The sequence below is a fragment of the Lepidochelys kempii genome, chromosome 16 (assembly GCF_965140265.1).
Source record: "Lepidochelys kempii isolate rLepKem1 chromosome 16, rLepKem1.hap2, whole genome shotgun sequence".
NCBI lineage: Eukaryota > Metazoa > Chordata > Testudines > Cheloniidae > Lepidochelys > Lepidochelys kempii.
This window is the reverse complement of record NC_133271.1, coordinates 3,962,948-3,986,560: the sequence shown is the minus strand read 5'-3', so window position 1 is coordinate 3,986,560 and position 23,613 is coordinate 3,962,948. Positions and strand designations below refer to the sequence as shown.

Sequence of the window (23,613 nt, the reverse complement as noted above, 5' to 3'; positions counted from 1 at the left end):
TTATTCTTCCAGAAATGGAACATTTGGGTTGTGGCAGGTAAACTAGAAAGGTGCAAACGCTGCTCAGATGCATTGGGTGCTTCCAGGGATGCAGCATCTCTTGGGGAGCAGCCATACCTGTGAGGAAGGCTTCTAACCAGCTACTGCCTAGAGCAGGGGTTCAGCCTAGAGAGCCGGTTTGGGAGCAGTGCCTGTTCCTCTGACATGGCTTTGGAACGGGGTCTGATCCTGACCCGGGGCTGAACCCTGCACACTTCCTGGCTGGGGGATGGCTGGGACTTGCCTTGTCTTTTGCAGGAGGAGGGCTTGGAGAGGCAGCTGATAAACCTGCTAATTGAGCTGTCAGCTGAACAGTACGTACCAATCTTTGCCCATCATCGGCTGTCACTGGAAATGCTCAGCACCATGACCCTCAGCGACCTGGCAAAGGTACGATGGCAAATGCCCCTGCAATGCCACTCCCTGCCTCTGCCCTGCACTCCAGGAGCTGATCCTGCCATGGCCCTGGGTCTGAGCAGCCTGGGGAAGCCCTGTGTACTGCTGTGGGGGCGGGGGAGTGGGGACAGGGGACTGGATGGAGTGCCTCATGCAGCCCCATGAGCCAGATCCAGCTGGGTGCTTTTAAAGAGCCTGTTCCCCGACACAGGGAGCCTTACCAAATGGCAGCTGCTGCTCAGAAGCCACTCCCTGCAACGTCTCCTGGGAAGGAATCTGTACAGCTGGCTTGGTACCTTCATCCTCTCCTGAGTGCTCTCCAGGCCTTTTGCTGTCCCATGCCAAGAAATGCTTTGGTTCTGGCTCCAGGGCCTAGTGGAGACACAGGATGGCATCACCTGCTTCCCAAGGCTTTGCGGCATGAAGCCAATGAGCTTTGCCCAGGCCTTGTATCCTGTTCTCAGCCCTGGCCTCTCAGAGCTAACTGGCTTCTCCTTGTGCTGCAGATTGGAATAACAGAAACTGGCCTGCAGCGTGCGATCCTCAGGCGAGCCCAGGAGATCCTGGCTGTGGCTAAAACAATCCCAGGTACCACCAACTTATTCCTCTGCCTCATTGCTGGATGTCGGTGTTCTATAAGAGTCCTGGTCCCCTTCAGCCCAGAGCAGCCTCCTAGCCCTCTGGGCTGAAGGTCTGCAGCTCTGTGCAGGCACTGGACAGCCCAAGAGGGGAGGGGGAGATGTGCAGGGCTGAGTGGGAGCCAGAGAAGAGGCAGGCCAGGGAGGAGCTGCAGAGCCGGTTGTTTAGAGAAGGGAGTGCTGCAACCTCCCACCAGTCAGATGGCAGGGCTCTGTGCTGTGCTGCTTGGCGTGGGGGCTGGTGTTAAGAGGAGGCTAGTGCTGACACTCATGCTTTCTCCTGCTGACTGCAGAGCTGCTGACGAGCACTGAGACCAAGGGCCCTGCAGCCCCAGAGCCGAGCACCCCCCCTGAAGAAATCCTCCCTTCTGCGCCCCAGCTGGAGCTGGACGAGAGGAAGTCTGAGTGCGTGGTCTGCATGGAGCAGGAGGTGAGATCCTGGAGCCGGGGAAGGGACTGTTGACTGGAATGCCACAGCTGGGCAGCAGTGTACAGCAGGGAGCTCCCAAAGGCTGACCTACTGGCTGGGATCAGCCTCCTAGCCTGGGGCAGGGCCCTCTCATCTCTCCCTTTATGGAGTCTGTCACGACACCCACCTCCCGCCTCAACAGCTGGCTGATGTAGGGAGCTACTTCTGATCCTCGGCACTTGCCAGGAGCCCAGTGTGTCCTCATCACGTCTGTGAGCACAGCCCTGGGCTGCCAAGCAGAATGCCGAGAAGAGCAGTGAGTGGAGATGCTGGCCCTGCTCGCCTTGGCTTCCATCCAAGCGGTGCTCACAAGCAGGAGACGGGGAGTAGGATCAGTCGCCTGGTGGGTGGGGGAGAGATTTGAGTTTTCACCTGGGTTTATCCCTGAAAATGGGGCAGAGCAAGATTCAGGGTCAGGCAGGGGTTGCCAACAGCTCTGATCCCCGCAGACTGGCTCTGTCCAACCCCAGCTCTCCAGAGTGGCGATGCCTGAGCTCTCTGCTTTGGAAGCCCTGCTTTGCTCAGTGTATTCAGGAACATAGGAGAGTGAAAGCTGGGCCCGACACTGGATCTACTTCAATAGGAACGTGCAGTGCTTAGAGGAAGGGACCAAAGATCAGGACACCTGGATTCTAGTCCCAGCTCTGCCACGGACTCAATGGGTGAGCTTGGGCAATTCACAGCCCCGCTCTGTGCCTCAGTTTCCCCTCTGTAAAAGGGGAATGATACTGCTCTTCTACCTGGAGGGTGCTGCGAGGCCTAGCAGGTGACTGTGTGTGCCAGTCTTTCTGCTGTGCGGTGGACTGGGCGGGAGCAGTATAACCTCATCTCTGCTCTGCCTCCTTCCTGCAGGCCCAGATGATCTTCCTGAACTGTGGCCACGTGTGCTGCTGCCGGACGTGCTGCGAGGCCCTGCACACCTGCCCCCTCTGCCGCACAGACATCGTGCAGCGCATCCGCATCTTTCGCAGCAGCTAGCCCAGGAGCAGCTGCTGAGCGCTTGGGGCTGCAGGCTCACTGCCCAAGGCTCCTCAGAGGTCTGGGTCGGTGTCAAATCTGCTCATCCCCATGCCACAGTGTATCAACCGCCCCTCCCACTGTGATGTGTACACTTTGCACTGGCTCAGAGCCTGGGAGGCTGCTTTGGGGGGGACTGGAATGTGCAGTCCCCTCATGTCCTGGGCGCGTAACTCTGGGGTTGAATGTTCTCGTACGATCCTGTAGGCATGTCTAGCAACACCCCTCTTCCCCCCACAGTAACCCCTGCAATCGCCCCCTGTGCTATGCAGATGGAAACGGACTCTGCTGAGGGACTCATGGGTTGTCTCAAGTCCCCCTGAGTGTCGGTGGATTTCTGCCTCCCTTGCCTTTGCATGGCCCTCTCTGTCTGTGTGCTCCCAAGTCGCCTGGGGGGGCTGAAGCCCATCCCCCGCCTGTCTAATATATTTATTTGCCTTCATCAACGTGATCTCACTACACTGTTTCCTCTGAGCCAGAGGAGACTGGCTCAGTCAGTAGCTTCCTTTTGTGCTCTGAGTAGCTCCCTTTCAGCATGGACCTGGGCACCTGGGAGACCAGAGCTACTCCATGGGGTGCTGTTGCTGGGAAAGGACAAGCATTTGGCAGCAAGCGTGTGATTCTCTGGGAACCCTGCCAGGCCCTCACACCCAGACTGCTCCAAGCCCTCACCGGCCTGCACCATGCACCAGAGAGATCTGACCCTTAGCAGCTGACCATGCTGGGAGAACCATGATTACTCCCCCACACACACACACACTCTTTAACCCAGCTCCCGTTGCAGGGGGAGTGCCCATGGGTCTGCTGGCAAGGAGCTCTTTGTCAGGTTGGATCTGCTAGCTAGACATAGAGGGGGCTGGTTCTGGATGTCAGTGGCTGCTCCAGTCTTGGCATCTTGGACTGCAGGCTGATAGCGCAAGTCACGCGTGGTCCGGGAAGGCCCACTCCTGTCACCGGGTTTGGGGAGGGACAAACCAAGTGGCATCCATCAGTGATGTGACCGGAGAACTCGCAGCTGACCCTGCAGGATGGGGCTCACAGGCGGTCTGCTGGGGCCATTTGTCCAGCCCTGCGGGGTCTTGGCTGACAATAGCTGTGCGTCTCTTGAGCTAAGGCTCTGATTTCCTCAGGGCACTACTGCTGCCCCAAGCCAGCGGCGCAGGAGAGCAGGGCACTCTTGCCAAAGCTATGGGCTGGAGCTAGCCATGCGGGGGGGGAGAGTGATGTTCTTCATGTAGCTGTTGGCTGCTTTGCATTGGGCGCAGGGCATTTGGTTAATTGCTTCTCCATTTTAATTAATAAGTAACTGTTTCAGTAAGTCCCCACTCTCTAGACCTTGACCTACAAGCTTAACCAGCCTGTCTTGTCCCCTGAGTGCAGCTAGTTTGTGCTGGTGGCTATTTACTCACGTTTCTCTCGAGAAGTGAGAGGGCAGTTGAAGGGTGACTCAGTGTTGTGCACTGGCCTTTTACCTCCAGGGGCTGAGGTTCAAAGCCTGCCCTGGGTCGCCAGTGGCAATGGGACTTCTGGGATCTCACTGGCTATCCTCATCTGTCTGCATCAGCGAGGCCCAGCTTCTCAGAGCCGGTGGTGTTGGCTCACCTCCCTCCCAGAGACCAGTGGTGGGCAGAGCTTGTCGGGGGGGAAGGCCACGGCGTAGGACTGGAATAGGAGGCTGTAGGACTCAGGGCAAGTGGAGCTAGACCTGCTGATGCCAGGCCTGGCTCTCCAGAGCAGCCCTAGACAGTTCCCTCCCTGATTTCCTCAGCGGCTGAGCTCTGGAAGGAAGGCTCCAGAACGTGGGACCCACTTGCTGCTTCTCTGTCCCCAGCCCCATGACTGGTGATGGCAAAATGGGAAGGCTTATGGGCCTAAGTCTGCAAGACGTGCCTTGGGGGAGCCACGTGCTCTCTGTGCACAGTGGTCACGTGGATCCTAGGGGCTGGGACTACCAAAGAGACTTAGAATCATAGAATATCAGGGTTGGAAGGGACCCCTGAAGGTCATCTAGTCCTACCCCCTGCTCGAAGCAGGACCAATTCCCAGTTAAATCATCCCAGCCAGGGCTTTGTCAAGCCTGACCTTAAAAACCTCTAAGGAAGGAGATTCTACCACCTCCCTAGGTAACGCATTCCAGTGTTTCACCACCCTCTTAGTGAAAAAGTTTTTCCTAATATCCAATCTAAACCTCCCCCACTGCAACTTGAGACCATTACTCCTCATTCTGTCATCTGCTACCATTGAGAACAGTCTAGAGCCATCCTCTTTGGAACCCCCTTTCAGGTAGTTGAAAGCAGCTATCAAATCCCCCCTCATTCTTCTCTTCTGCAGGCTAAACAATCCCAGCTCCCTCAGCCTCTCCTCATAAGTCATGTGTTCCAGTCCCCTCATCATTTTTGTTGCCCTTCGCTGCACTCTCTCCAATTTATCCACATCCTTCTTGTAGTGTGGGGCCCAAAACTGGACACAGTACTCCAGATGAGGCCTCACCAATGTCGAATAGAGGGGAACAATCACGTCCCTCGATCTGCTCGCTATGCCCCTACTTATACATCCCAAAATGCCATTGGCCTTCTTGGCATCAAGGGCACACTGCTGACTCATATCCAGCTTCTCGTCCACTGTCACCCCTAGGTCCTTTTCCGCAGAACTGCTGCCTAGCCATTCGGTTCCTAGTCTGTAGCGGTGCATTGGATTCTTCCATCCTAAGTGCAGGACCCTGCACTTATCCTTATTGAACCTCATCAGATTTCTTTTGGCCCAATCCTCCAATTTGTCTAGGTCCTTCTGTATCCTATCCCTCCCCTCCAGTGTATCTACCACTCCTCCCAGTTTAGTATCATCCGCAAATTTGCTGAGAGTGCAATCCACACCATCCTCCAGATCATTTATGAAGATATTGAACAAAACCGGCCCCAGGACCGACCCTTGGGGCACTCCACTTGATACCGGCTGCCAACTAGACATGGAGCCATTGATCACTACCCGTTGAGCCCGACAATCTAGCCAGCTTTCTACCCACCTTATAGTGCATTCATCCAGCCCATACTTCATTAACTTGCTGACAAGAATACTGTGGGAGACCGTGTCAAAAGCTTTGCTGAAGTCAAGATACAATACATCCACTGCTTTCCCTTCATCCACAGAACCAGTAATCTCATCATAAAAGGCGATTAGATTAGTCAGGCATGACCTTCCCTTTGGTGAATCCATGCTGGCTGTTCCTGATCACTTTCCTCTCATGCAAGTGCTTCAGGATTGTTTCTTTGAGGACCTGCTCCATGATTTTTCCAGGGACTGAGGTGAGGCTGACTGGCCTGTAGTTCCCAGGATCCTCCTTCTTCCCTTTTTTAAAGATTGGCACTACATTAGCCTTTTTCCAGTCATCCGGGACTTCCCCGGTTCGCCACGAGTTTTCAAAGATAATGGCCAATGGCTCTGCAATCACAGCCGCCAATTCCTTCAGCACTCTCGGATGCAATTCATCCGGCCCCATGGACTTGTGCACGTCCAGCTTTTCTAAATAGTCCCTAACCACCTCTATCTCCACAGAGGGCTGGCCATCTCTTCCCCATTTTGTGAAGCCCAGCGCAGCAGTCTGGGAGCTGACCTTGTTAGTGAAAACAGAGGCAAAAAAAGCATTGGCTTTTTCCACATCCTCTGTCACTAGGTTGCCTCCCTCATTCAGTAAGGGGCCCACACTTTCCTTGGCTTTCTTCTTGTTGCCAACATATCTGAAGAAACCCTTCTTGTTACTCTTGACATCTCTTGCTAGCTGCAGCTCCAGGTGCGATTTGGCCCTCCTGATAACATTCCTACATGCCCGAGCAATATTTTTATACTCTTCCCTGGTCATATGTCCAACCTTCCACTTCTTGTAAGCTTCTTTTTTATGTTTAAGATCCACTAGGATTTCACCATTAAGCCAAGCTGGTCGCCTGCCATATTTACTATTCTTTCGACTCATTGGGATGGTTTGTCCCTGTAACCTCGACAGGGATTCCTTGAAATACAGCCTTCTTTACTTTCAAACAAAGCAGAGTTACTCTGGAGTTGGTCAGTGCCCATGCTCTTCCACATGACCCCTCCCTGCAATGCTGTACAAAGGTGCCAGTGTCCCCTATCGTTAAGGTGGCCTGACGCGTCTCTTTACAAGACCCTGTTTTCGGTGCTTACACCTTTGCCAAACATTATGCGTTTGGGCTAATGTTTCCTAGGCCCAGTGTCTGCCTCAGGCTGAATGGTTTTGGGAAGCTTCAGCAAAAACCATTCAGCCACTTCTCAGGTAAATACGTTCTTGTGCCCATGTCAATCAAAAACTCTGACCCCTGTTTCCCTCCGGAGCAGGGACATGAAATGGGGCAGGGGTGGCCTTGGTGTCAGCGATGTGCCTTTTGCTACCCATGGGGAAATTCACACACATTTGGCCAAACTGGGCATATGCAACCCCTACACACACACATGCGCACACAGAGCGCCTGAGTCCAGAGCTATCAGGGCTGAGCAGGACTTCTCCTGCAATTGCTGCTCCCGCTACTGGGGACTACTGTGGGGCCGGGCACCAGTACTGAGCGCAAGGTCTCTCGCCCTGTGCTCCTACTTCCCCCCCCTTGGCCCCTCCTGGGTCTAGGCAATGAGGAGGAAGCACATTGAACTGCAGAAGAGAGGTTGGAAGGGGAATGATGGGGGGCGGGATTCAGCCTCCTTGTGCATAGGCAGTGTTCACGTAATCACATTTCATGCAGAAGCTGGGTGCTGGGCAATGCATGAGGCAGGGCTGGGGGAAGAGGAAAGAGTCTCATGGATACGGCAGCTGAATGCTGCCCTGGACGACTCAATTCTATCCCTGCCTCTGCCACAGAGTTTGTGTGCAGTGATGGGTATGTCACTTACACCAGTCTTTTCACAGTTCCTCGTTTTTTGGGTATCCAGTGCGCACCCCTGGCCCGTAGGGAGATGGAGGGTGACTACTGCTTGGGGGAGCTAACACTTAACAGCCACCTAGAGGGCAGGGGTAGGACAGTGAGCTCACTGGGCCCCGCACTCGCTGGAGGGTGTCGGAGAGCAAGCTAGCCTAGCTGTGCGCTCGCTGGGGGGTGTCGGAGAGCAAGCTAGCCTAGCTGTGCGCTCGCTGGGGCAGTGGTGGCTCCTGTCCCATGGCCGCAGGGGGGCTGCAGGGCAAGACCACCCAGCTGTGTCCTGTCCCATGGAGGGGGCAGCTACCTCCAGCTACCAGCTACCTCCCACCCCCAGCCTTTTGGCTCCTCACCACAGGTTGGACCAAGGCTTCCCCTTGAGCTGGACGTGCATGTGGGGGGCAGTGGGAAGCTGGGCTGATAGATGTGGGGGGGGGGCTGAGCCCCCTCTAGCAATAGCCACCTGTACCTGGGGCTGGCTCTGCAACCGTGGCAGCTGAGGTCAATCGGCGCTCTGCTTCGATCACAGAACGGGCTATAAAACACTGACTGGCCTGGAAAAGCAGGAACTGTGTCACAAGTTGGGCGACTAAACCGAGTAGCCACCCTTGGTGGTTTTGGCCTTCCCTGCTCTGTGCTGTGTTCACCGGCTGACCGAGGAGGATGAGGCTACCATCTCCTTGCACTGGGTGGCGTGAAGCTGAATTCATGAGTAGCTGTGGTGGACGGAGGTGCTGTGGTGAAAGCAGCATAGCAAAGCACCCGAGGAAACAGCTCCTCTTGTGTTCAGTGCAGGGGGCCGTGGTCAGTATTGCCCAGCGTGTCCCGCTGACCCCAGTGGATACAAGAGAGAGGAAGGTGCCTGTGGAGAACAGAGCCTGTGAGCTTTGTGGCAGCTGAAGGGGGTGGGTCAAGGTAGCCAGGCAACCGATTTGTGATTCTGACGGCCCGATTCTGCACCTTCAGACTGCACTTTGGAGGCAGTTGGATGGAGGCGGCGTTCCCTGGGAGTGGGCAGCTGTGCCAGCCCGGCACCTCTGGGCGCTTGGTGAAATGCCTGATGGGGGAGGGAGCGAGGTTCAGAGCATCCGTAAACTGGGGCACGCTGAGGCCTGGGTGTGTCATGCTGCCCAAGCCTGAGCCTGCATGTGCTGCAGCACGTACAGGAAAGGCCTTGTCCTGCAACTCCAGGGTCCCTAGGGAGGAGAAATTAGATTTCAACACCCTCATGTCAATAGGTGCTGCGGGGGGAGATAAATTGGGGGGGTCAGGCCTGAGCTATCTCAGCCAGTTGCTGTATTTGCCTTCTGCAGATAACCAGCTAGGCACTTGGGGGCAGAGGAGGGGGGCAAGGAAAGATGGGGAGGATTCCACCCCACACCCAGGCAGTAGAGGGGGTCAAAGCAAAGCCTGGCAGCAAAGCTGGGGTAAGTGCTCCGACTCCAGCCATGGTGGGGGAGAGGGGCCCTTCCTGAGCCAGTAGCTTGCTTACTGAGCCCACTGCAGCCTTAGGGGCAGCCTGGGAGCCCCTCATTGCATGCCCCCTCCTGTCTGCACTGCAGCACACAGCACACATGGGGGTTTACCGCTGAGCCCTGAGGTGCTACCACCCTCCTGGCGTAGGGGTAGGGCTGGGCTCATGAGGGGAGCTGACGCAAGGATGGTGGAAGGGGCCAAGGGCTTTCCCCTTTCCTTGAACATTCCCTGTTCCAAGGCTGTGGTCGCGCACACAGTAACCAGTGACTCCCATGAGGAGTGAGTGGCTCCTCCCAATGCAACACTGCATCGCCTTGCTCTTCATGCCAAGTGCCAGACGAGTGGGCTGGCAGCTTGGGGGAGTGCAGCTTGTGAGCCCCAGCAAGTGGAAGCAGATTCCTCAGCGGCTCGCCTGCTGCTGGCTGGCTGGGTTCACTCTGTTCAGCAGCTGAGCTGGTGCTGGGATGGCTGCAGTAAAGGTGGGGGCAGAAGCACGTCCATGGTTGCTGCTCGTGCTCCCATCCTCAGCAATGGGGACCTGGAGCTGCTGGATTAGTCAAAGAGCACCGGTTTTGCTGCTGGGCCAGGTCCTCTGAGCTGCCTCACCCCCCTCCCAGCTCTGCTCCTACCGGCCAGTTCGGTCAGTACGTCGCATGGGTTCTGACAGACAGGGCTTCGCCCGATCCAGCTGAGCCTGGGGGAGCGGGACAGGGCAGGGAGCGGAACTGAAACAGCTGCTGGGGGAGTGGGTTATGTACTAATCTGTAGTGAGCTCAAGGCTGTGGCATTAGGCCAAGTCCCACACTGCACAAAACAGCCATGCACAACAAGGTGGGAAAGGAAGCAGACTAGTGGGAAATGTAGCAGCGAATCCTCCCTGGCAGGTGCCTCCCAGTGTGGTATTTCATAGAATCATAGAATATCAGGGTTAGAAGGGACCTCAGGAGTCATCTAGTCCAACCCCCTGCTCAAAGCAGGACCGATCCCCAACTAAATCATCCCAGCCAGGGCTTCGTCAAGCCTGACCTTAAAAACTTCTAAGGGAGGAGATTCCACCACCTCCCTAGGTAACGCATTCCAGTGTTTCACCACCCACCCAGTGAAAAAGTTTTTCCTAATATCCAACCCAAACCTCCCCCACTGCAACTTGAGACCATTACTCCTCGTTCTGTCATCTGCTACCATTGAGAACAGTCTAGAGCCATCCTCTTTGGAACCCCCTTTCAGGTAGTTGAAAGCAGCTATCAAATCCCCCCTCATTCTTTTCTTCTGCAGACTAAATAATCCCAATTCCCTCATCCTCTCCTCATAAATCATGTGTTCTAGCCCCCTAATCATTTTTGTTACCCTCTGCTGGACTCCCTCCAATTTTTCCACATCCTTCTTGAAGTGTGGGGCCCAAAACTGGACACAGTACTCCAGATGAGTCCTCACCAATGTCGAATAGAGGGGAATGATCAAGTCCCTCCATCTGCTGGCAATGCTCCTACTTATGAAGCCAAAAATGCCATTAGCCGCCTTGGCAACAAGGGCACACTGTTGACTCATATCCAGCTTCTCATCCACTGTAACCCCTAGGTCCTTTTCTGCAGAACTGCTGCCTAGCCATTCGGTCCCTAGTCTGTAGCGGTGCATGGGATTCTTCCGTCCTAAGTGCAGGATTCTGCAATTGTCCTTGTTGAACCTCATCAGATTTCTTTTGGCCCAATCCTCCAATTTGGCTAGGGCCCTCTGTATCCTATCCCTACCCTCCAGGGTATCTACCACTCCTCCCAGTTTAGTGTCATCTGCAAACTTGCTGAGAGTGCAATCCACACCATCCTCCAGATCATTTATGAAGATATTGAACAAAACCAGCCCCAGGACCGACCCTTGGGGCACTCTGCTTGATACCGGCTGCCAACTAGACATGGAGCCATTGATCATTACCCGTTGAGCCCGACAATCTAGCCAACTTTCTAGCCACCTTATAGTCCATACATCCAACCCATACTTCTTTAACTTGCTGGCAAGAATACTATGGGAGACCGTGTCAAAAGCTTTGCTAAAGTCAAGGAACAACACGTCCACTGCTTTCCCCTCATCCACAGAGCCAGTTATCTCGTCATAGTAGGCAATTAGATTAGTCAGGCATGACTTGACCTTGGTGAATCCATGCTGACTGTTCCTGATCACTTTCCTCTCCTCTAAGTGCTTCAGAATTGATTCCTTGAGAGCCTGCTCCATGATTTTTCCAGGGACTGAGGTGAGGCTGACTGGCCTGTAGTTCCCAGGATCCTCCTCCTTCCCTTTTTTAAAGATTGGCACTACATTAGCCTTTTTCCTGTCGTCGGGGACCTCCCCCGATTGCCATGATTATCTTTTCAAAGATAATGGCCAGTGGCTCTGCAATCACATCCACCAACTCTTTTAGCACTCTCGGATGCAACGCATCCGACCCCATGGACTTGTGTTCATCCAGCTCTTCTAAATAGTCCCGAACCACTTCATTCTCCACAGGGGGCTGGTCACCTCCTCCCCATGCTGTGCTGCCTGCTCAGTGCAGCAGTCTGGGAGCTGACCTTGTTCGTGAAGACAGAGGCAAAAAAAGCATTGAGTACATTAGCTTTTTCCACATCCTCTGTCACTAGGTTGCCTCCCTCATTCAGTAAGGGGCCCACACTTTCCTTGGCTTTCTTCTTGTTGCTAACATACCTGAAGAAACCCTTCTTGTTACTCTTAACATCTCTTGCTAGCTGCAACTCCATGTTTCTCTGCCCTGAGTTGATTGACTGCCTGTTTGCTCCCACCCTCACCATCCCTCACACCCGCTTCACCTCAGCATCACTCCCTTTACCCTTTTCTGCCCCCTGCAACCTCTCACCCTTTTCGCCTCAGGGCCCTCTCCCTTCCCTTTAGCTTATTCCCTCCTAACCACCACCACCTCCCCAAAAAAACATGGCACTGCCATGCTGTTTGCCACTGTCCCACGGTCCCTGCTGGGGTGTGCTCTGCTCTCCCTGCCCTGCCCAGGGTCTGTGTGTGCTGCTTTGAGTGTCAGCGCTTTGGGGCAGGGACTTTTTGTCCTGTCCTTGCATGGTGCCTAGCACCCTGGGTGCCTGGCCCATGGCGGAGACTCGCAGGAGCGATGGTAGGACACACAATAAATAATAACAATAAGCCACCTCAGCCAGGCATTGTCTGTTCCAGGCTAGCTGTGGGGCCTAGCAACAGTGAAGGGGGCTGTGGGAAAACACACACACCCAGCTCCCAGACCTGTCTGACAATGGCGGGGGGCGCTACCCCATCCAGCTCAGTCTCCCCCTCCCCGCTTTGCTGGTTGTGTTTGTTTGGCCGGCACTTTCCTCTCAAGCTCTGCTCCTGCCCCCAAGGAGTCACAGCTGTGAGGGTGCAGACTAGTGCGGATACACCACGGCCCCTGCTAAGGAGGGGAGAGGAAGCTGAACATACCAGCACCTGCTGTTAACAGCTCATCACAGTCAGGGTATAGCCTGGCCAAGCCAGTGACCAGCTGGTCCCGTTTCCAGCCTTTCACCCCGTGCAAACAGCGCCCTGTGGTGTGCGACTCCCCAGCCCTGGCCTGTTATTTCGGCTTGGGCTACACTTAGAAGTTATGTCAATCAGAACAGTCAGAACTGTTACGCTCTGAGTCCTGAGATTAGACGGATCTAGCCCGGGGTGGATGCAGTGTGGTCACCAAAAGAATTCTTCCACCTTAAACGTAGCTACCGCCTGGGGAGGAAGTGGCTCTGTCACTGCCCTGGAAAATCCCCTTCCCTCGCTGTACAAAGGGTTCACACTAGAGTGGCACAGCTGCAGCGCGGCCGCTGTAGCCACAGCCTCAGGCCTTGTCTACACTAGACAATTAAGTTGGCCTAAATATGTCCCTCAGGGGTGTGAGAAATCTAGACCGCTGAGTAAAGCCCCTAAGTCAACCTAACCCGTGGGGTAGCCAGTGGTAGGTCAACAGACGAATTCTCCCGTTGCCCTAGCAACCCCCTGTCGGGGAGGGGGATCGCCTATGCTGATGGGAAAAGCCCTTGGCCGGGGAAGGTGATGGTGATCGCTCCTGCTGGGCTCAGAAATCACCTTGGTGCCTCCAGGCAGGTCTCGCCATTGCAGGGCACCGCTGGCTCCCCAGGGCTGTGGCCAGCACAGTTGGGTCACGGCGAGGAGCTGAGGCAGCCACGCCGTTCCTGCTCCCGCTGCATGTGTTGGCTTTGGCTCGCCTCAGGGACTTCGCGCTCTCTGCAGTGGCAAAGCAACAGCCCAGGATCCGAGGACCCAGACAGCCAGCAGGACAGCCAGGACTCTCTTACAGGCTGATTTCATCCCTGGGGGCAACTTTCCTCAGCACCCAACTCCTCTGGGGTAGGAGCCAAGGCCAGTCCAGCTCCTGCCACCCTGGGGACGGGCCCTCAGTAACAGCCTGCGCCAGCGAGCTCAGCTGGAGCCCTGCCACTTCCCAAGGCAGCAGGTCCCACCCCAGCCCAGGCCTCATGGCGCCGGCTCCGGCTGACGTCCCGCTGGACGTGTGTGCCAGGGAATGTGGGATTTGCTACGAGGCCTACAAAGCTGCTTCCCAGGGGCGGGTGCCCAAGCTGCTGCTGTGCCAGCACTCGCTGTGCCTCGCCTGCCTCAGGAAGCTGGTCTGCCAGGCCCGGGCCATCTCCTCTGTGGTCTGCCCCTTCTGCAGGACGGTGACCCTGGTGCCCGAGCAGGGGCTGCAGGCCCTGCAGAACGACGAGGACATTCTGCGGGAAGCGTCGGCCCTGGGCAGCCCCAGGGTCCTGGCGGGGGCCAGCTCGGCCCCAGGGGAGGAGGAGAGGGAGGACGAGGCAGCCCCCAGCGCCTCGGAGTACTCCACAAGCGACTCCTCTCTCTCCCTGGACGTGGAGTTTAACTACGTGACCCATTCGTCCATCTTCACCATAAGCAGCGTGGTCTCCCCGTATGGCTTGGCGGGGCCGGGCAGCCCCAGGGCCTGGAGCGGTCTCCGTGTGCAGGAGGTGCAGAACACCTTCTTGGTGGGGCTCCCGGGCCCAGCGGCACCCGCGGATGCTCAACCACCCATCTCCTCAGTGGAGAATCTGCGCCTGTGCTTCGCCATGGGCATCCTCATCCTCGTCATCTCCGTCTTCTTCCTGCTGGTCTTCCTGAAGTAGGCCAGGACCTGGGGGTGCAGCCGGAGGGGCGGCCGGAACCGGCTCAGGACAGAACTGACCCAGTAGCCACGGGGGCCCAGGGCCAGGCTGCTGATGGAGCAGTGGGGAGAGGCCTTTTCAGATGGATCAGCTGAGCTCTGACCTGGGACCCCTGCAGGAGCCCAAACGCGGCAGCCTCCACCCAGAGCCTTGCTGAGCCACGTGCATGGTGTCCTTAGTGGTGGGGACGCAAGGTGGGCTGAGCGTGGGTGCCAGGGAAATCCCCCACAGCCACCTAGTGGCAGCATGAGAGTTGGGGGTGACCACTGGGCCCCAGGCTTGGTCCCAGCACTGAGTGTTGTGGGGTGGTACTTAGCGGCTCTGGGCAGGAGGCAGCCCGCTGCGTGGCTGAATTGGCTGCAGCTTTGTCTATGGGTCAGTGACTCAGCGTGGAGTGGGCACTAGATCAGCTGGGGTAGGCGTTGCATGGGTGTGGCTCCAGAGCTCTCTGCTGGGTACGGGCGTTATGAATGCGCAGCACTGTGGACAGTTCAGCCAAAGTTAGCCCAGCTGGCCTCCAGGAACCAGAGGCACTCAGAATTACAGGCCCATTTTGGATACTGCCTCATGTAACAGGCAGGGATTGAACTGCTCCCTGCTCTAGCTTGACTGAGTTACTGGCTAGAGCTCACAGCAGCAGCAGCCGCTGACCCTCAGCGTCCTTAAGTGCCAAGGCTTCTAGGCCCAGAGCCTGAAAGGGACTGCGGGCTGCCGCCCAATGTCCATTGACGTCCGTGGGCGTTAGGAGCTGAAATAGCTTTGAGGGTCTGGGCCTTACTGCCTGTGCACGCTTGGGTGGGTGCACTTGTGGGGTGAGAACCCCCCTCCCCCTCCACCTGGAGTTGCTTCCCTTTGAGCAGTCTCAGCACTGCCAGTCAATAATGGTCAGGGGTCAGGCTCCGCACACAGAAGCCTGAACACTGATATTTTGGGTTCTTTGGCTTTGCTGCTGGTTGCTGAGGCTTTAGCTCATGGTTTTAGGCTTTTCTGCACAACCATGAGGGCCAGAAGTGACTTTTTTGTTGTGTTTTCTTTTTGTTAATGCAAGTTGAGCTTCTCTCCTAATCACATGACTCCAGGTGCAGGGGCTTCATGAAACATCTCGCACTGTGCAAGGGTTGTAACACTGCCATGTTGAGTGATGACTCCCCAGGCTGTAGCTCCACACTCAGCAGCCAGTTTTTAAATATGGCAGCCAGACCTGGGAGGCAAGAGTCATTGGGTCTGTTCTCAGCTCTCCCACAGACTCACTGAGTGCCCATGGATGAGTAACTCCCCTCTCAGTGCCTCAATTTCCCCTTCTGTAAATCAGGGATAATGACATGGGCCTATCTCTCTAGGGGAACTAGAATAGGGGGCAGTGTCATGGTACTGGTGCTGTGGACCAGCCCTGGGATGAATCCTTGCATGGCTGGCCGCCCTGCCCTCACAGAGCCAGCAGCCTGTGGAGCCCACATGGTGCACTTAGGGCAGGGCAGGGCAGCGATAATTAGGGCCATAAAGCCCAACAGTCCCAGGTTGCAGCAAATGGCCACTGCCTTGACAGCACAAGCCTACCTGCTGCCATTGGCACCCCACAGTGGGCCACTGGTCTCAGTGGCTACTGAAGCAGGTCTCTCAGGAAGGGAGCCAGGCCTGTTACTAGAGTTCCCCCAACCTGGCCGAGGTTCCTAGCCCTCGTGGGGACTGGGTGCTGCCTTCTCCATCCTGCACCGTCCCGATGCTGGGCATGGCAGGATCCCAAGGGTGGGGGAAGGAAGGACCCTCGGTAGTGGGGAGGGTGAGTGGTGTGGGCAGCACAGGGAGTTGTGGGGACCAGGAGATGAGAGAATGAGGCTGGTAGGAGAGAGGGTGAGAGGGGCGGAATAGCCCAGCTGAAGCTCTGGCCAAGCTCCCAGCAAGGGAGGGAGGAGCTGGGGTGACCAGAAGGGTGCAGGGCATTTAGGGAACCCCTTGAAAGGGAGCAGGACTCTGGGAAAGCTCCTGTTTGGCTGGACAGGAGCAGGAAGCTGCAGAAGGGGTGGGGCAGAGCAGCTCCCATGGGCAGGAGCTGTGCGGGGAGATGGTGGGGGGCTATTCTGCTGCACCCTAAGGGTATATCCACACGGCAGAATTTTACCTGGAGTTAACTGATGGGGCATTAACTGCAGCTAATTAATGATTGTAAAGCTGGTGTGGACTCTCCCCAAATGTCATCCAGGGTACAGAGTCCTGCCCACCCTTACAAACATGTTAATTACCTGGAGTGAATGGGCAATCAGTTAACTCCAGGGAACTCTCTCATGTGGAAACAATGAGGAGTCCTTGTGGCACCTTAGAGACTAACAGATTTATTTGGACATAAGCTTTCGTGGGCTAAAACCCACTTCATCGGATGCATGTAGTGAAAATACAGAAGCAGGTATGGATGGGGGGTTGCTTTACCAAGTGTGAGTTCAGTTTGATTAATTAAATCAATTAATTGCAGGATACCAAGGGAGGAAAAATAACTTTTAAAGTGGTAAGAGAGTGGCCCATGACAAACAGTTGACAAGAAGGTGTGAGTAACAGTAGGGAGAAATTAGTATTGGGGAAATTAAATTTAGGTTTTGTAATGACCCAACCATTCCCAGTCTCTATTCAGGCCTAATCTGATGGTATCCAGTTTGCAAATTAATTCCAGCTCTGCAGCTTCACGTTGGAGTCTGTTTTTGAAGTTTTTTGTTGAAGAATTGCCACTTTTAGGTCTAAAGAAAAGGAGGACTTGTGGCACCTTAGAGACTAACCAATTTATTAGAGCATAAGCTTTCGTGAGCTACAGCTCACTTCTTCAGATGCATATCGTGGAAACTGCAGCAGGCTTTATATATACACAGAGAATATGAAACAATACCTCCTCCCACCCCACTGTCCTGCTGGTAATAGCTTATCTAAAGTGATTTCCAGCACAAATCCAGGTTTTCTCACCCTCCACCCCCCCACACAAATTCACTCTCCTGCTGGTGATAGCCCATCCAAAGTGATAACTCTTTACACAATGTGCATGACAATTAAGCTGGGCTATTTCCTGCATAAATCCAGGTTTTCTCACATCCCCCCCACCCCCATACACACACAAACTCACTCTCCTGCTGGTAATAGCTCATCCAAACTGACCACTCTTCAAGTTAAAATCCAAGTTAAACCAGAACATCTGGGGGGGGGGGGGGGTAGGAAAAAACAAGAGGAAACAGGCTACCTTGCATAATGACTTAGCCACTCCAAGTCTCTATTTAAGCCTAAATTAATAGAATCCAATTTGCAAATGATTTCCAATTCAGCAGTTTCTCGCTGGAGTCTGGATTTGAAGTTTTTTTGTTTTAAGATAGCGACCTTCATGTCTGTGATCGCGTGACCAGAGAGATTGAAGTGTTCTCCGACTGGTTTATGAATGTTATAATTCTTGACATCTGATTTGTGTCCATTTATTCTTTTACGTAGAGACTGTCCAGTTTGACCAATGTACATGGCAGTCCACACAAGAGATCCACTTCCTGGACACTACAGTGCTAATAAACAATGGTCACATAAACACCACCCTATACCGGAAACCTACTGACCGCTATTCCTACCTGCATGCCTCCAGCTTTCACCCTGACCACACCACACGATCCATCGTCTACAGCCAAGCTCTGCGATACAACCGCATTTGCTCCAACCCCTCAGACAGAGACAAACACCTACAAGATCTCTGTCAAGCTTTCTTACAACTACAATACCCACCTGCAGAAGTAAAGAAACAGATTGATAGAGCCAGAAGAGTTCCCAGAAGTTACCTACTACAGGACAGGCCTAACAAAGAAAATAACAGAACGCCACTAGCCGTCACCTTCAGCCCCCAACTAAAACCCCTCCAACGCATTATTAAGGATCTACAACCTATCCTAAAGGATGACCCAACACTCTCACAAATCTTGGGAGACAGGCCAGTCCTTGCCTACAGACAGCCCCGCAACCTGAAGCAAATACTCACCAACAACCACATACCACACAACAGAACCACTAACCCAGGAACTTATCCTTGCAACAAAGCCCGTTGCCAACTGTGCCCACATATCTATTCAGGGGACACCATCACAGGGCCTAATAACATCAGCCACACTATCAGAGGCTCGTTCACCTGCACATCCACCAATGTGATATATGCCATCATGTGCCAGCAATGCCCCTCTGCCATGTACATTGGTCAAACTGGACAGTCTCTATGTAAAAGAATAAATGGACACAAATCAGATGTCAAGAATTATAACATTCATAAACCAGTCGGAGAACACTTCAATCTCTCTGGTCACGCGATCACAGACATGAAGGTCGCTATCTTAAAACAAAAAAACTTCAAATCCAGACTCCAGCGAGAAACTGCTGAATTGGAATTCATTTGCAAATTGGATACTATTAATTTAGGCTTAAATAGAGACTTGGAGTGGCTAAGTCATTATGCAAGGTAGCCTGTTTCCTCTTGTTTTTTCCTACCCCCCCCCCCCAGATGTTCTGGTTTAACTTGGATTTAAACTTGAAGAGTGGTCAGTTTGGATGAGCTATTACCAGCAGGAGAGTGAGTTTGTGTGTGTATGGGGGTGGGGGGGATGTGAGAACCTGGATTTATGCAGGAAATAGCCCAACTTGATTGTCATGCACATTGTGTAAAGAGTTATCACTTTGGATGGGCTATCACCAGCAGGAGAGTGAATTTGTGTGGGGGGGTGGAGGGTGAGAAAACCTGGATTTGTGCTGGAAATCACTTTAGATAAGCTATTACCAGCAGGACAGTGGGGTGGGAATAGGTATTGTTTCATATTCTCTGTGTATATATAAAGCCTGCTGCAGTTTCCACGATATGCATCTGAAGAAGTGAGCTGTAGCTCACGAAAGCTTATGCTCTAATAAATTGGTTAGTCTCTAAGGTGCCACAAGTCCTCCTTTTCTTTTTGCGAATACAGACTAACACGGCTGTTACTCTGAAACCTGTCACTTTTAGGTCTGTTATTCAGTGACCAGAGAGATTGAAGTGTTCTCCTACTGGTTTTTTAATGTTATGATTCCTGATGTCAGATTTGTGTCCATTTATTCTTTTGTGTAGAGACTGTCCAGTTTGGCCAATGTACACGGCAGAGGGGCATTGCTGGCACATGAAGGCATATATCACATTCGTAGATGTGCAGGTGAACGAGTCCTTGATGGTGTGGCTGATTTGGTTAGATCCTATGATGGTGTCCCTTGAATAGATATGTGGACAGAGTTGGCACCAGGGTTTATAGTAGGGTTTGATTCCTGGGTTAGTGTTTCTGTGATGTGGTGTGTAGTTGCTGGTGAGTATTTGCTTCAGGTTGGGGGCCTGTCTGTAAGTGAGGACTGGCCTGTCTCCCAAGGTCTGTGAGAGTGAGGGATCGTCCTTCAAGATAGGTTGTAGATCCTTGCCTCTGCCATGTACATTGGCCAAACCAGACAGTCTCTATGCAAAAGAATAAATGGACACAAATATGACATCAGGAATTATAACATTCAAAAACCAGTAGGCCAACAGTTCAGTCTTCCTGGTCATTCAACAACAGACCTAAAAGTGGCAATTCTTCAACAAAAAATTACAAAACCTAAACTTAATTTCCCCAATACTAAATTTGTTAGTCTCTAAGGTGCCACAGTGACTCCTCGTTGTTTTTGCTGATACAGACTAACATGGCTATCACTCTGAAATCTATCATGTAGATAAGCCCTTCATGGCAAGTTGGCCAGGAGCCCAAGGTGGCTAGCAAGGAAATCTGGGCCAGATTTTCAAATGTATTTAGGTGCCTAAAGATTCAGAGATTCCAAGGCCAGTGTGGACCCTGGTGATCATCTGGTCTGACCCCCTGTACAGCACAGGCCAGAGACCTGCCCCAAACCAATGCCTAGAGCAGAGCTTTTAGAAAAATATCCTGTCTCAATTTACAACTGTCAGCAATGGACCCTTGGTAAATTGTCCCAATGGTTATTTTACCCTCAAAAATGTACACCTTATTTCCAGTCTTAGTTTGACTAACTTCAATTTCCAGCCATCGGATTGTTATACATTGCTCAGCTAGACTGACAAGCCCATTATTAAATCCCAGTCAGTCAGTATGGCCTACATTTGTTCCTAGTTGTTTACATACAGCCGTATTAAATGTGTATTGTTTGTTTAGCCCAGTTTACCAAGTAAGCTATCCAGCTCTCGCTGTGTCAGTGACCTGTCCCCTTCATTATTTACCACTCCCCCAATTTTTGTGTGGTCTGCAACCTTTATCAGTGATGATGTTGTGTTGTATTTCAGGTCATTGATAAAGATGTTAAATAGGGTACAGCCAAGAACTGATCCTTGAGGGACCCTCCTAGAAACACACTCACTTGATGACAATTCCCCATTTACAATGACATTTTGAAACCTATCAGTTAGCCAGTTTTTAATCCATGTAATGGGTATGTTGATTTTATATGGTTCTAGTTTTTTAATAAAGATGTTGTGCAGTACTAAGTCAAACCTCTTAAAGGATATTACGTCAGCACTGATCCTTTTATCAGCCAGATGCAGAGCTGGGCCTGGACATCTGTCCACAAAGAGATTTAGGCTCCTAACTCCCGTTGAAATGAACTGACACTAGGAGCCTAAATACCTGTGTGCATCTGGGCCTGTGTTGTAGGCACATGCCTCCATCCTTTAGGCACCTTTAATGTCTTACAAAAATCTGTCTGTGCCTGAATTGGGCTCTCAAGAAATTTGATCCAATTACTGTGATCTCAAGCCCTGGCTCCGCTCACGTTTGTAAAATCCCCTGAGGGATTCCCGCATTAGCTGGGCTCTGGTTGTGTAGCAGCATGGATGGTGGCACTGCCAGCAGGAGCAGGGTAGTGTAAAGGCCACTTAAAAAACTGCTCTGGAGCAGAGTGGCCTGGTGCCTGTATTTCCCTCTCCCCAAGGGGCAAAACATTTTCCCTTTTTCTTTTCTGTTTGTTTAAATTCGGCATGGTTTTCACAGCATGAATGATTGTGGGGCGAGCCTGGGTCGTGCTGTGGGGAGCTGGGCACTGGGGAAATGACAGCATCACAGGAGCCGAGTGAGAAAACTGCACTATGGAGAGATGGAGGGATTTTTTTCTTCCGCTTTTAAACTCTTGGACTGGGCTCTTCTCCGTTACCACTTATTCCCTGTCAGTGACTAACATATGGTTGGGGTAAAGGAACCCTTGGTAAAGATCCAGGACCCTTGTCTCTGCTGAATGCGCTGGCTCTCACAGCAAACCTCCCTGAGCCCACCTGGGGTTCTCCTGCAAAAGCAGGGCAGAGTAAACATGCCTGATTGTTCTAAGGTGAAAGAGATGCAGTTAAACACACAAACAAACAAATCCCCCTTTCAGGCTCTATTAACACATGATAAAGCAGGAAAAAAGGGGAATAAGTCCAATTAGAAAAAAACCCTCTGCAACAGCAAAGTCCAAGTGGCAGGTGGAGAGGGGCCTGGACTAGCAAGACAGGAAGATCGTGGACCAGTAGGAGATGATGTGAGTAACTTCTCTCTGGAAGGGGCAAAACACTTATTGTATTACAGACAATTAAAATATGTGTCACTGCCATGTATGGAATTGCCATAGGGCTGCTCCATGCTTGAAAATGCAAAACATTCTCTCCACCACAATACTATGAAAAGTTTGAGGTAATCCATTTTAATCCACCCCTTGAGCTCCTGCTGGGGAGCAGCCAATGGGAGCTGCAGGGCGGCACCTGCGGACAGGGCAGTGGGCAGCAGAGACGCTTGGCCGTGCCTCAGCGTAGGAGCAGGAGGGGGAATATGCCGCTGCTTTCAGGAGCCACTTGAGGTAAGCATTGCCCTGAGCCATGCCCCCAAGCCCCTGCCCCAGCCCCAGCCCTGATCCCCCTACTGCCCTCCAAACCCCACCCTCCCTGCCCCAGCCATGAACCCCCTCCCACACCCTGAACACCTCATTTCTGGCCCCACCCCAGAGCCCTCACCCTCTGGCATATCCCGACCCCAATTTCATGAGCATTCATGGCCTGCCATACAATTTCTATAGCCGAATGTGGTGCTCTTGCCAAAACATTTGCCTGCCCCTGCTCTAACATAAGGTAGGTTAGGTGTAACGGTTCTCACATCCCTAGGAAACTGCACCCAGAACTACGAAAATGTATTGAGGAAAAGTCTACAAATTCAAGTGAGAGAGTGAGACCTCATCTTGCAAGGCAGGCAACCAGAGCAGGGAGGGAGTACAGGGGAAGGTTAGTAGTAGTTTAATTTTTAAACTTGGTGATCTGTTCAGGCATTTCCAAAAGATGAGCACTATGTCTGCTCAGCCTTAAAGTTTTGGACACATGACCCTGATACTTGGCACAAGGCACTTAGCCGTTCCTGAGTCACTCCCTGAACATGCCTAGTCAAGAATCAAAGGGCCTTGCTTCTGCTTATCTTAACCCACAGTGGGAATAAGGCCCTGCTTCTGGAAGACACGTCCACACTGAGTTATTGAGGCATTGCTTTTCCTGCGTAGCGCCATGTGTGAACAAACCCTTAGGGCTGGGGTGCTGAACGATTTCCTAAAGGCTGGTAGGTTGTTCCCATTTTACAGCCGGGGTAAGAGACTTGCACAGAGAGCTCATACTTCTCCTAATTCTCAGCCTACTGCCTAAAACAGATAGCCGACACTCTCCTTGACTAGTAGCTGTAATCCATGATATTACTGTGTGCTCTGCTCCATCTGCCAGAGCTGCAGCAGGCTTATGTATAGTTCTGTGTCGATGGGCTGACTTTACAGCTAAGCCGTGTCTGCTGGTTGCTAACAGGAATCCAGACACACCTCTGTAGTTCGTGCATTTCCCTTTTGTTTCTCCTGGGGGGGATGTTATCGTTCACGTTCCCAGCGAACTGTACGCTCTGCATGTGAGGGACCAACAAAACAGCAATGAAGTTGAAGTTGCGCTGCCCAGAAAATTAAATGAACCACCAACCCGTCCTAGGAACGAGAGCATGGAAGGCAGGAAAGCCGCAGGCTCCTCAGTACAAGACACACTTGTCCTCCCTCCACATAGCAATAGAACTCCTGCCCAAGTAGCTGGGCCAGATCCTCAACGCATTCCAGGTGCCTAACTCCCATTGCTCACAATGACCAAATCTCCCGGCCTCCTGCCTCAGCCTGGCTGCAGGAGCAGGACCACTGTGTCTCTTCACCCCACTGTACGGGCCCTCCTTAGCCAGCACAGAGCCCCCTTGCGCACCAGGCCTGACGATCCCCACGGTGGGACAAGGGGGGCAGTTCTACCCAAGGACTGGCTGTCCTGCTGCAGGAGCACTGTGCCTTTCCCAGCACAGCAGACCCCCACCCTTGGGAGCCACACCACTAAGCTGCCCCCTTTGGCTGCTAGCAAGATCGGTACTACTGCAGGGAGTAGGGGGCTGTGCTTGTGATCCTCCCAT

At 53.0% G+C, this 23,613-nt stretch overlaps 1 protein-coding gene across 8 annotated transcripts in view; it reads left to right on the top strand.

The window, feature by feature from the left end:
- LRSAM1 (leucine rich repeat and sterile alpha motif containing 1) overlaps nucleotides 1-3,005 on the top strand; it is a 61,826-nt gene extending 58,821 nt beyond the window's left edge. For all 8 annotated transcript variants that reach the window (XM_073314468.1, XM_073314467.1, XM_073314463.1 and 5 more), the window contains 4 exons: nucleotides 298-429; nucleotides 942-1,023; nucleotides 1,367-1,503; nucleotides 2,395-3,005. In XM_073314468.1, the coding sequence (XP_073170569.1) occupies nucleotides 298-429; nucleotides 942-1,023; nucleotides 1,367-1,503; nucleotides 2,395-2,520 (477 nt within the window). In that variant the 3' untranslated portion in view covers nucleotides 2,521-3,005. The remainder of the gene's footprint in view (nucleotides 1-297; nucleotides 430-941; nucleotides 1,024-1,366; nucleotides 1,504-2,394) is intronic.
- Nucleotides 3,006-23,613: the final 20,608 nt, after the last annotated feature.